This window comes from Electrona antarctica (assembly GCF_951216825.1).
Source record: "Electrona antarctica genome assembly, chromosome: 7".
Lineage (NCBI taxonomy): Eukaryota > Metazoa > Chordata > Actinopteri > Myctophiformes > Myctophidae > Electrona > Electrona antarctica.
In genome coordinates, this window is record NC_136812.1 from 43,912,876 (window position 1) to 43,925,293 (window position 12,418).

A 12,418-nucleotide genomic window follows, 5' to 3' on the forward strand; every position below is an offset into this window, starting at 1 on the left:
AAGACTTTAGAAAAGAAATTCTAAAAACAAACTCGAAGATATTGTGTAGCCTACTTACAAAACACAGTATGTAGAAAATTACTACTTTTAGCCTTTGTCAATTTGCTCAAACAAGGATAAGGAGGCATTAGAGCTTGTTTATTGAGAGTGTTGTGTTTGTATTGGAATACCTGTTCTGGACTTCTTAAATCTTCCCTGACAAATTCCACCCATATACAAAGAGAATGTATACAATAATTAAAAAATAAACTAACAATAATAAACATTAAAAACTAAACTGAATTGAGCACTGCTACATAGTAACTGTTTCATAGTGGTATTTTTTGTCAGCTGTAAGTACTGTACAGTTCTGGAGCACTGTGTTGCCCACAGTGTTCAGAGAAGGATACATGTGCCCAGCCGCTTGGCACCGCGTCTCACTGAAACAGACATAATTACAGTAGAAATCACACCACACGTTTGGTCCCTTGTCATTTGAAATAGCGGATTAAGAGCAAAACCAGGTTTTTGAAGCATGGCCATCTCCAGAGATTTACTCCCTCGTCAGTGTGTGCATGTGTGCATGTGTGATTGTGCGCGTGCGTGTGCGTGTGTGTGTGTGTGTGTGTGTGCACGCGCGCCTGTCTGTCTGTTGCCTTATCTCATTGAACATCCACCTCTTACACGGCTCCCAGTCGATTTTGTTCACTCTCCAAGCCAGGGACGGTGGCTTCGGGCCCTGAAACTGGGTCAGCCACGGGGTCCAGAGCAGCGCAGCTGCCTGGACCATGGACTGGTACGGGGAAAAGTGGGATGGATGAATTGAAAAGGGGGGGTGGGGGGGAGATCAGGACAGAACAGCGCAGGCCCCTCTTGCTGTAGGGAGATATTTTTGGACAGCGTAGCGGGGTCGTGAGTGCCAGGCTGTCGACATATGCTGGGCCTCTCGTCTGGCTGCTGTGGGCCGTGGCCAAGGTCGTGCCCTCCACCTCTGATGCTGACAGAGAGCGAGAGAGAGAGAGAGAGAGAGAGAGAGAGGGAGAGGGAGAGGGAGAGGGAGAGAGAGAGAGAGAGGGAGAGAGAGAGGTTGGGACGGAGGGAGGAAGGAGGGGTGAAAGGGTCAAAGGAACCTGGACGCCAGGCTGGCGTGGAGCTGCTAAATAATACCCACTCCTGTGCAAGCATGCACAGCACACGTGAGTGTGTGTGTGTGTGCATGCGTGCGTGCGTGCGTGCGTGCGTGCGCGTTTCCACACACACAGCAACACTCAAGCACACAGTGCTGCTCTCCGGTCAGGGGGGGAACAAGACATACATGCTGACTGGAGTGTCACCTGTCTGCAGGGGCCTGGTGAGAAACGCGATATCGCCTCCGTTCTGACCCTGATAGCCCGTCAGTCAGACCTTCATATACTGTGTGTGTGTGTGTGCATGTGTGTCAGTGTGTATAAGTAAGTGAGTATCAAGTGGACAGGACATTTGGTAATGCAATATACTCAAGGTCTCAAGTTTGATGTCTATAAATAATTATGTTCCTCTTTAACAATTAAAAATAAAAATGTATCTCTCATCTCCACTGATATTATCTCTGATAATTAATTGCATAGAAATTGTCCATGTCTTTAACCATTTTGTATACATTATTATTATAATTTTCTAATTAGGTGCAGTGAAGTCCCGATGTTCAGACCACAAGGAGATTACATAACAAATAGCCTCGGGAAACCCAGACGTTTTTATTTCCAGGAAGTCCACTTCAATTCGGCATACAGTAGAGCAAACATCGGTCTCTCTCTGCTGATTTCTGATCGTCTGCACCTTTGTTAAATTGATGCAGACACGCACACACGTACACACACACACTCCTCTCTCTCTGTCGCTCTAATGAATTAGTCTCATGTCCTGCAGCTGTGTCTAGTTTCTCCCGGGAGCTGCCTATGCCATGCAGAAAGCAGAGGTGAGTTCCAGTCCACATAACAAATAATGACCCAATTCTAATTTAAAATGTATGCCTCAAGAACACAACTGACGGGATGAAATCGATTTGTTTAAGCATTTTATTGCTATGTAAAATAAAAAATCTCATACCTCAAATGAAAAGGTATTCTTCTTAAATAACAAAACAAAAGAAAAAAAAAATCCAGGCAAAGTAACAATATTTGGCATCGTGAATTAAAATGTTCAGTATACAGAGATCTTTTTGCATGGGAATTGTTGCTAATCCTATAATGGTCAGAACTGTAAAATATACACTGTCATTTGAAATGTTGTTGGCGCACTACCACCTTCAAAAACCTAAAGCCTGAGTTACATATAGTTGCGCGTGGATGTCGCTCACCCAAAAAAACCTATCGACGAGAGCCTATTTACAGTGCGTGTCACCCATGTGCAACTACGTATCTATCAGGCACAACCATATGGTATTCCATATCAACAGGTTGTAAACAGAGCACAGTCTAACCCTAAACATATAATACTGACTTATTTTTTTGTATTAACAATTCAATACGTTCTACTGAACGGAGGTCCTATGGTAATTCATCACACAATGAATGTTAATTAAAACCCGACTGGACATAATATGTGTACAGTTATACGCTGAGTGTTTGGCATATGTCTTGACTGTCTGCCCCGGCATCTGGAACTGTACCTGCAGTTTAGGAGTTATATGACACAACTGCTAACACAGCATCTCCTCGTGTCCCAGACAATGCCCCACAGTTACACAGTTAAATTAACAATACAACACGACACCCCCCCCTCCCCCTCCCCCATATGAACGGATACACCATCAATCAATATGCCTTTACCATCCAATGGTGAAACAACACAGGCAAAGAAAAAAAAGGAAAGGGTGTCTTCCTTTTTTCGAGTGCAGCCAAAAATGAAAACAAAAACAACAATTCAAGTATTTTCCATATGCCGTTGCTCTGTCTAGTGACTACGTCTGAATGAGGCTCTAAAGGTCTATGCATGCAAAGAAACGATACCATTCCAAGCTGCTCCCGAGGTTTCTCTGAAGGTCCCTTGTCTCTGCTTAGTGCATATTACAATACAATGCTCTGAGATACAGTACGTGAGGCTTGGCTCCTGCCACCTTATCGCGTCAAAGTCGCCTCGTCCCTTAATAAGAAGGCTTGGCTCGCTAAATCGACATTCTAGAAATTGCGTCGCTAAAGTATTGCAACTAAATATCACACGGCTAAGACGTTAAGCTAGCGTTGAGAAGTTAAACTGTTACTTAAGCTTTCGGCCGGCTCAACCTGACCACTGTCCCCTTTGGACTGTAAAAGAACTAATACTGCAACATACTGTAAAGTGACTTTTTAAACATTGACAAAGCATAAAGCCTCTAGTATTACATACTGTAAGTTAAGAAATAAATTAAATACAGACGGTGCCAAAATAAATTGTCATAACCAGCAAAACAACTAAGCTGTTTTTGTTTTTACATCCACTTGCTCAATGAAGGGATAGCTTTGTTAGTATCATTCCAATATGTGCATTCTGCATCTGCATTCACTGCATTCATGGAACACCTTACAAAATAAATAAGTACATAAATAAATAATCCTTGCATTGTTTAGTATAGTTATTCTTTCCCTTTATGTACTATATGACAGTGAGCAGATATACAGCAGAGGGAGGTCAAGTCACTGTGATGATGTTAACAGCAGTGAAGTGTGTGTGTGTGTGTGTGTGTGTGTGTGTGTGTGTGTGTGTGTGTGTGTGTGTGTGTGTGTGTGTGTGTGTGTGTGTGTGTGTGTGTGTGTGTGTGTGTGTGTGTGTCGGGGGGGGATATCCTGGCATGATGAAACTGAGCTGAGCTGAACCAGACCAGACTAAACCGAGTCAAGATTCTTCATCAATCCTATATGTGTGCCATATGGGGCTTTGGCCTGGGTCCAGAGTCCATCCTGGTCCCAATACCCGCCCCGCTTGAAAAGACTCCATCCAAACTGGAAGCTGCATGGCGGCTGGGCGGAGGTGAAGATGTGTGGGTGGTGGTTTAAAGTGAAAAGGGGCTAGATGTGACATATCAGGCTGGTGGTGGTGGTGACCTCAGAACTGTCCCATCCTGGTGGCGAAGAGGCCGCGCGGCCGCGCCACGGCTGAGGAGACGCGGCCGAAGCTGGACGAAGACGAAGGCCACTTGACGACGAACTGAGATGTCACTGGCAGCAGATACCTGGACCAGACGTGGACAAGAGAGAGAGAGAGAGAGAGAGAGAGAGAGAGAGAGGGAGGGAGGGAGGGAGAGGGAGGGAGGGAGGGAGGGAGAGAGAGATATATGGAGGGAGGGAGAGAGAGGGTTGAGGGGAGTGGGTGAACATGAAGAGGGGATTAGACAGGCAGAGATCACTCTTAAGACACCGGGTCGCAGGAACCCATCAGCTTGGTGGCCACATCAGCCCCGTATGTGTTAAAAGTCTATATTTAATGCATCGTCATCGTGAACTTATTGTCAGCTCATGTCTGTGGCAGTGTGACACTTTAACGATGCCCGCAATTACATAATTATGTACGGGGAAGGTTTGGCACGCCTCCACATCTGGAGAATTATATGGTGCAACCCATATGAAGTGATATGTTTTATATTACCGGTATGTCTGTAACGGGCAATATGCAGTACTTTACACAGGAATACTTATTATATGATGTAGTATATGATTTGTATATACATTTATATAGTATGTATACACATACTATATAGATAATACTTTATGCCGAGGCAGATCGCATATAAAGTTATCGCGAAAACAATAAAACCGCAAGCGCAAAGCGCGAGCTGGACTTTCAACTTGAAGCGTTTACACTTTGGGGGTATCATTAACAGAAGAGCCTCACCTATATGGTTCCGCGGCTTAGACGTCAGTACCTGTCTAAGACTTTTCTATGACACCTTCCACCGAGACAGAGCAGTGAGGCAGCTCCTGCTAACAGCGTTCCAGTACCTGGGAATGAGACCATGCAGCGTCAGGTTGAGATGGGGTCACAAGCGGGGGCACAGCCCCATGCCTGTCTGTTCTGTGGTTACCAGGACGTGAAGAGGATTATGATTGTCAGAGCCGCCATGTCAGATGATGAGATGACCAGATCCTGGGAAAGGGTTACCACCACTAGCATCGGGTTCCGCAGGCATTTTGTTAAAAAAAAAGAAAAAGAAAGCCTGGGCGAGCCCAGCAGGAAAAGTGGCATAGGAGTGTGCGTGAACCTTGTATTTCGCTAAACCAATAAGAGTGCAGAGGGGTGTCGCTCCAAATTTGGCGACGCCAGTGTTCTCTGCTGCGTTCTACTGGGGAGGGTATAGGGGAGGAGGAGGGGAGGCGGGCTCATAGGTTGGTGAACCAATAGGAAGTCGGTGTCGGTTTCCAGCGCTACTTTGTTCCGCCCCTCCATGCCCAGAAAAACATAGGTCTATAGGTTACCGCTGAGTCATAGGACTTTACAGTATCTTGTAATGTACAGTATTAGATGCTGCGGCTGTTTGTTATAGGCATACAAAGGGGAGAGTGTTTTGAGTTCTTTGGGGGTTTATTCATCACGTGTTAATTTCATGCCGCAGAGCACTGGGGTAATATTAAACTCCAACTTAGCGGCAGATCAGGCCTATACAGTTGAGAGAACTCACGTTCATGAATAATGCCAACACAAGTAAATGTTGTGTATAACGGAACAAAAGGAAAACGTCCCCGTGGAATACTATAGATTTGACAATCTAATCAAACGGCAGCTATATTGGAGGAGGATTACAGGCTGTGAAAATAATATCTTCTTTCAAGCTGGCGGAGAGATAACGTACTCCTCGCTGACAGAACCTCTCTCCCTGTGAAATAGCTCTTGGGCAAATTAGCCAGGCTGCTTCTTCTTCTTCTTCGTATAAAGTTGACTGGAAAGAAAAGGGGTGGCGTGGGCTGTCGCTTGAGGGCACTCTGCTCAGCACAGCCCAGACCCCAGGAGAGTTGAGATGGATTCAAATTAACTTCATTTAGTTTCAACGAGAATGTCCTTGAAAGTGGCTTCAAGTGGGCCGGGGGTGTACTTGCCGAGCACGCCGTCTTCCCTCAGCCGTGGCTGAACTGGCCGTGCGAGGCGAGCGCACGGTCCAGCACCTTTTTCCTTCTGGATTCATCCACTCTGTGTTGTTTCTGTTGTTTCTAGAGATGCAACAGTTTGGTCAAATAATCCAGGGGTTCTCAACGTTTTTGGCCGGGGACCCCCGGAGATGCTTTGGCAGTGTCTCGGGACCCCCGCCCCGCCCGGCCCCGAATATAAATTGACTGCTACAATAACCTTAATAATAGAGACAATACACCATAAATAAATACTGAAACCAGATAATCATTAGGGAAGGTGTATGCATGTACTATATGTAAACTCTTAATTTCCATTTTCCAGCCAGTTGCAAAAAAAGAAAAAAAAGAAATATATATATTTTTTTTTATAATTTGGGGACCCCCTAAAATAATTTGGCGACCCCCAGAGGGGTCGCGACCCACGGGTTGAGAACCCCTGAAATAATCCATGCAATTCTTAAAAAATAATAATTTGACCAAATAATAACTTTTAATCAGACTGTCAATTATAAAATATCTCTTACTGTATACTGTGCTCGTACTGTATATTGTACTCTTAGCCTACTGTATACTGTGTTCTTACAGTATACTGTACTCTTACTGTATACTGTACTCTGACTGTATACTGTACTGTTACTGTACTCTTGTAGGCTACTGGGCTTTTACTGTGCTGTATACTGTACTCTTGCTGTGTACTGCAGTTGTACTGGGCCCTTACTGTACTCTTACTGTATACTGTAATCATACTGTACTGTTACTGTACTCTGACTGTGGTCTTGCGCTGTACGGTATAATGTATACTCTTGCTGTGTACTGTACTCTACTTTACTCGGAATGTGATGATGTATGATGTTGTATGATGATAAGAGTGCCCCACTCTTATCATGTGATTTCTATTGTATGATAGGCCTTTACCTTCTTTTTTTTTCTTGTTTACTTGGAAAGTCCAACCTGGCAACCCGCAATGTTTTCATATACCCAGTTGTTGGGAAAACGCGTAGCTGGCAACCTGGCTGAGTGGCCAGGTTTATTATTATTATTTTTTACTTACAAAAGCAAACGTGGCAACCCGCAATGTTTTCATCCACCCAGGTGCTTGTAATCAGCGAACGTGGCAACCTGGCCTAGTTGCCGGACGCTGATTTAGTTTCACTTTGTGCAACAACGTGGATGTAAGCAAACAAAAGCCAAGGCAAAGATTCAAGTTGGAACGGTATGCAACAACGTGTGGATGTATGTGGCATATCCAAACATCAATTATATGGGTGGAAAGGGGGAATCTTGGAGTATAGATGTTGGAGCATAAGCTGTCAGTGTGAGAAGGAGTGCGAAGTGCAGTTACGTGTGTGAAGAGCGCAGTTACGCGTGTGAAGAGCGCAGTTACGTGTGTGAAGAGTGCAGTTACGTGTGTGAAGAGCGCAGTTACGTGTGTGTGAAGAGTGCAGTTACGTGTGTGAAGAGCGCAGTTACGTGTGTGAAGAGTGCAGTTACGTGTGTGAAGAGTGCAGTTACGTGTGTGAAGAACGCAGTTACGTGTGTGAAGAGCGCAGTTACGTGTGTGAAGAGCGCAGTTACGTGTGTGTGAAGAGTGCAGTTACGTGTGTGAAGAGCGCAGTTACGTGTGTGAAGAGTGCAGTTACGTGTGTGAATAGCGCAGTTTCGTGTGTGAAGAACGCAGTTACGTGTGTGAAGAGTGCAGTTACGTGTGTGAATAGCGCAGTTTCGTGTGTGAAGAACGCAGTTACGTGTGTGAAGAGTGCAGTTACGTGTGTGAATAGCGCAGTTTCGTGTGTGAAGAACGCAGTTACGTGTATGAAGAGTGCAGTTACGTGTGTGAAGAACGCAGTTACGTGTATGAAGAGTGCAGTTACGTGTGTGAAGAGCGCAGTTACGCGTGTATGAAGAGCGCAGTTACGTGTTTGAAGAGCGCAGTTACGTGTTTGAAGAGCGCAGTTACGTGTTTGAAGAGCGCAGTTACGTGTTTGAAGAGCGCAGTTACGTGTGTGAAGAGCGCAGTTACGTGTGTGTGAAGAGCGCAGTTACGTGTGTGAAGAGCACAGTTAACGTGTGTGAAGAGTGCAGTTAACGTGTGTGAAGAGCGCAGTTACGTGTATGAAGAGCGCAGTTACGTGTATGACGAGCGCAGTTACGTGTGTGTGAAGAGCGCAGTTACGCGTGTGAAGAACGCAGTTACGTGTATGAAGAGCGCAGTTACGTGTATGAAGAGCGCAGTTACGTGTGTGTGAAGAGCGCAGTTACGCGTGTGAAGAGCGCAGTTACGTGTATGAAGAGCGCAGTTACGTGTATGAAGAGTGCAGTTACGTGTATGAAGAGCGCAGTTACGTGTGTGAAGAACGCAGTTACGTGTGTGTGAAGAGCGCAGTTACGTGTGTGTGAAGAACGCAGTTACGTGTGTGTGAAGAACGCAGTTACGTGTGTGTGAAGAGCGCAGTTACTTGTGTGTGAAGAGCGCAGTGATGTGTGTGAAGAGTGTAGTGACGTGTGTGAAGTAGTATAGCCAATCAGAGGGCTCAGAAGTGCACTGTCCCGCTGTTCGCAGAACTTAAATACTCTAGAGTCTAGAGAGGATAACAAAAAAGAATCACGCTTCTCGATTATCCGATTCATCTAAAAAGTAATCAGTAGAATAATTGCTAAGAAGACAATGGGTAGTTGTAAGCCCAATTGTTTCTTCCATCTCCGCCGCTCACTCACCCCCCCCCCCCCAAGCCTGTTGCACAGCTCAGCGTGCCGTGTCTGAGGTAACATCTGGACACGGAGTGGGAGGAGGACCTGCAGGATTCCAGCCTCCCTGCAAGTGTTTCACTCATCCTCCTTGTCTCTCTCATGCTGCCGCCCTCCATCGTTTCATGAGATTCGGCACAACACATCAGCTTGGAGCCATCCTGAGAGCACTTCTCTCTCCCTTCGATTTCCATACAGCTTTTTCAACAATGAAAACCAAAAACCCCAGATGTGGAGATGCTACTGATTAAAAAAAAGAAGAAGAAGAAAAGAAAAAAGTCAAATATTGAACATCCAGTGGTGTGTGTGTGTGTGTGTGTGTGTGTGTGTGTGTGTGTGTGTGTGTGTGTGTGTGTGTGTGGGTGTGTGTGCGTGTGCGTGTGGGTGTGTGTGTGTGCGTGTGTGTGTGTGTGTGACTGTGTGTGTGTTTTACAATTCACTTTGAGAAGGTTCAGCTCGCAGGGGGAATCACGTGACCAGGGGGGGCGGTGGAATAAAGGATAGGCTTCTCATGTCCGAGCTGCCTGATGTCTCTGCAGGCTACATTTAATTGGGCCCCTCGTTCGGCGGCGTCCAGGTTCTCGCCTCCTTTGATCAGGCAGAAGAACTCGGCAACAACGTGCGCACGCCAGCCTGGAAGCCGCGGGAGAAGCCACAGAACGGGGCTCTCTGCTTTCGGTTCAAATCAATCAGTGGACAGAGGAGGGGAGAGATACAGAGAGAGAGAGAGAGAGAGAGAGAGAGAGAGAGAGAGAGAGAGAGAGAGAGATGGGAAGAAAACAGACTCATCCAGCTCCAAACTCATTACACTATACAGTACTGTATGGAAGTGTTTTCACTGACGGGGGCCAACATGGTGCAGCTCCTCACGTCCTCCGTTGGGACACGACGCAGCGCAGGGAATTAAGACGACGTATGAGCTATGGCTTAGGGAGGGGGAGCTTTGTCAAGATCGCTAACGCAATCAGACACCAAGTGCGTTACACACAGCGGCTTGAAGGTTATCTGCAGCCCACGTTCCGCCAAACACCCCAATTAACCCTAATTATCGCTGCACTTTTCTGATAGATGAAAGTTAAGCGGTATCTAGAACTTGTGTCGTCATGGTGGGAGATTATTGTCCTGGTCTGTGTCAGCCCCTCGAGGGAGGCCGGGGTCACTATGGTGGAGCTGCTCTGGCTTGTTCATCTCCTCTCAGCCATGTGCAAGAACATGTGACACAGCCTTGCTCACTAACTTCAGCAAAGGACACTCGAAACAAGAGTGAGCATGACGTGTGTGTGAGTTCAAGTGTCTCTCAGATTCACCCTGATAATCTGTGTGCTCAAGAATGGCAACATGTAAAGGCACTAGTTTCTTTGAGCATGTGTGCGTGGATGAGGACTTGAAGGGGCGTGTGTGGGAGATGACCCGAAGGTACGTAACTCCGAACAAACTAAAGTGCTCCCACACATTGACTGTACTTTTATTACAGAAAGAAAAAAGAACATGTGTTTTGTTCATCTGGCTAATAGAAAAGGTGCTTGTTGCTTGTGTTATTTGTACTACACTGTAAGTGTTTATAAGTTGAGGCTGCAGGCAGTAAACAGACAAAGAGTGAACAAGCCATCATGGATGGCGGTTCATTGTCACTATCTGTGAGTTACAGAGAAAGAAGGTGATCGGCACACCACACACACACGCACACACGTGCGCACAAGCACACACGCACGCACACACACACACACACGCACGCACGCACGCACGCACGCACGCACGCACGCACGCACGCACGCACGCACGCACGCACGCACGCACACACACACACACACACACACACACACACACACACACACACACACACACACACACACACACACACACACACACACACACACACACACACACACACACACACACACACACACACACACACACACACACATTCACTCAACTCCCCCTCTCATCCAGGCAAGGCAAAGCATATGCAACTAATGACAAAATTGCAAATGTTAATTGCCTCTTGACTGTCTGAGGACTGAAGTGTGATGGAAGTCTTTCTGCGGGGATGTCTCCTGTCTACATTATGGAACAAGAGGAAAAATGAACTCTGCGTGTTGTGAAACGGCAAAGTATGAATTGCAACAGGAGCCATTCGTATGAGACTGGTCCTGTGCAGATGAGTGGGTTGATGGTGGCACTAACACAGCTGGGGTTAGGCACTCCATTCCCACTCTAGGCCACTCACATTGAATGCACTCACTGTGCTGTGAAGCAGTGAACATCCATCACAAGGCATACATGTGTTATGTCACAGCAGAGCAATTACATAGTGGTAGTAGTCTAGCAGGTTGCCCACATGGTTACATAGTGGTAGTAGTCTAGCAGGTTGCCCACATGGTTACATAGTGGTAGTAGTCTAGCAGGTTGCCCACATGGTTACATAGTGGTAGTAGTCTAGCAGGTTGCCCACATGGTTACATAGTGGTAGTAGTCTAGCAGGTTGCCCAAATGGTTGCATAGTGGTAGTAGTCTAGCAGGTTGCCCACATGGTTACATAGTGGTAGTAGTCTAGCAGGTTGCCCAAATGGTTGCATAGTGGTAGTAGTCTAGCAGGTTGCCCACATGGTTACATAGTGGTAGTAGTCTAGCAGGTTGCCCAGATGGTTGCATCGACAAGCAAGCATTCCAAACGCGTTCCATTCGGTCTCTTTCTCTTGTCTCCTTTCCTTCCACCTCATTCCCAGAGTTCATTGCAGGCCCAATTACAGAAATGAAATGAAACAAATAATGATAATCACACGTTTTGACGTCAATCACCAAGCGGGTACGATTCAAATCTACCTGACCGTCACTTGTTTGTTTCAAGCCGTTTGTTAACAAGGCAAAGGAATAGAATCATGCTGTAAACTGATCAGCCAATCAGTGAGGGGGGGTGGTCTCTGCACGCAGCAGCGGGCGTGGCTATGAGGATGGGGGTGTCAGCAGCTACAGCAGGAAGCACAAGGTGCAGGGCGGTGGGAAGCTGGCGAGGGTGCAGGGGGGTGGCATAAGCAGGTGGGGAGGGGTGACGGTGCAGGGGGAAGCGGCCAAGCGGGTAAAGGGGTCCTTATGGGAACTAAACCAGAGACCTGCGTCGAGGGGCGAACTGACGGAGGAAGAGGAGGAAGAGGATGCAACAGCGGCAGCGGCAGCAGCAGAGGCGGAGTCATGGGCAGAGGCTGGTCCGACAACCAGTGGCAAGCTTTCATAAACACACACACACACACACACACATAGAAATATATAGAAAACAGTAACACAGAGGGGGAAATAAGGAGAAACAGACCAACGTACAATTTTCATGGCGACACAAGAAAACCTCCAACAGCAACAGAAATATGTCCCACAAGTTCATACATTCATAAAAGTCTATCCTGGGGCACAAAGGACTGTAAAATCTCATACTTTATCCAGTTAAATCTATCCTTCACATCGATAAACAAAACATAGAAACAAGAAGGGACGATAAGACTAAGCAGATAAGCGACGACAGCATCTCTCTAGCCTTCTAATGGTGCATGCCGCGTATACAAGATAAACACCGGCTCTCCTCGCCTCTTCCTCTCCTTTACACAGTGCAGGTCTTTACAGGCACA

General features: G+C 46.5%; 1 protein-coding gene across 1 annotated transcript in view; it reads right to left on the bottom strand.

Moving 5' to 3' along the window:
- Positions 1 to 2,719: 2,719 nt before the first annotated feature.
- The window catches only part of ttll7 (tubulin tyrosine ligase-like family, member 7), a 126,442-nt gene continuing 116,743 nt past the window's right edge, over positions 2,720 to 12,418 (bottom strand). Inside the window, exon 21 of the mRNA XM_079506225.1 lies at positions 2,720 to 4,168. Within this exon, the coding sequence (XP_079362351.1) occupies positions 4,042 to 4,168 (127 nt within the window). The 3' untranslated portion in view covers positions 2,720 to 4,041. The remainder of the gene's footprint in view (positions 4,169 to 12,418) is intronic.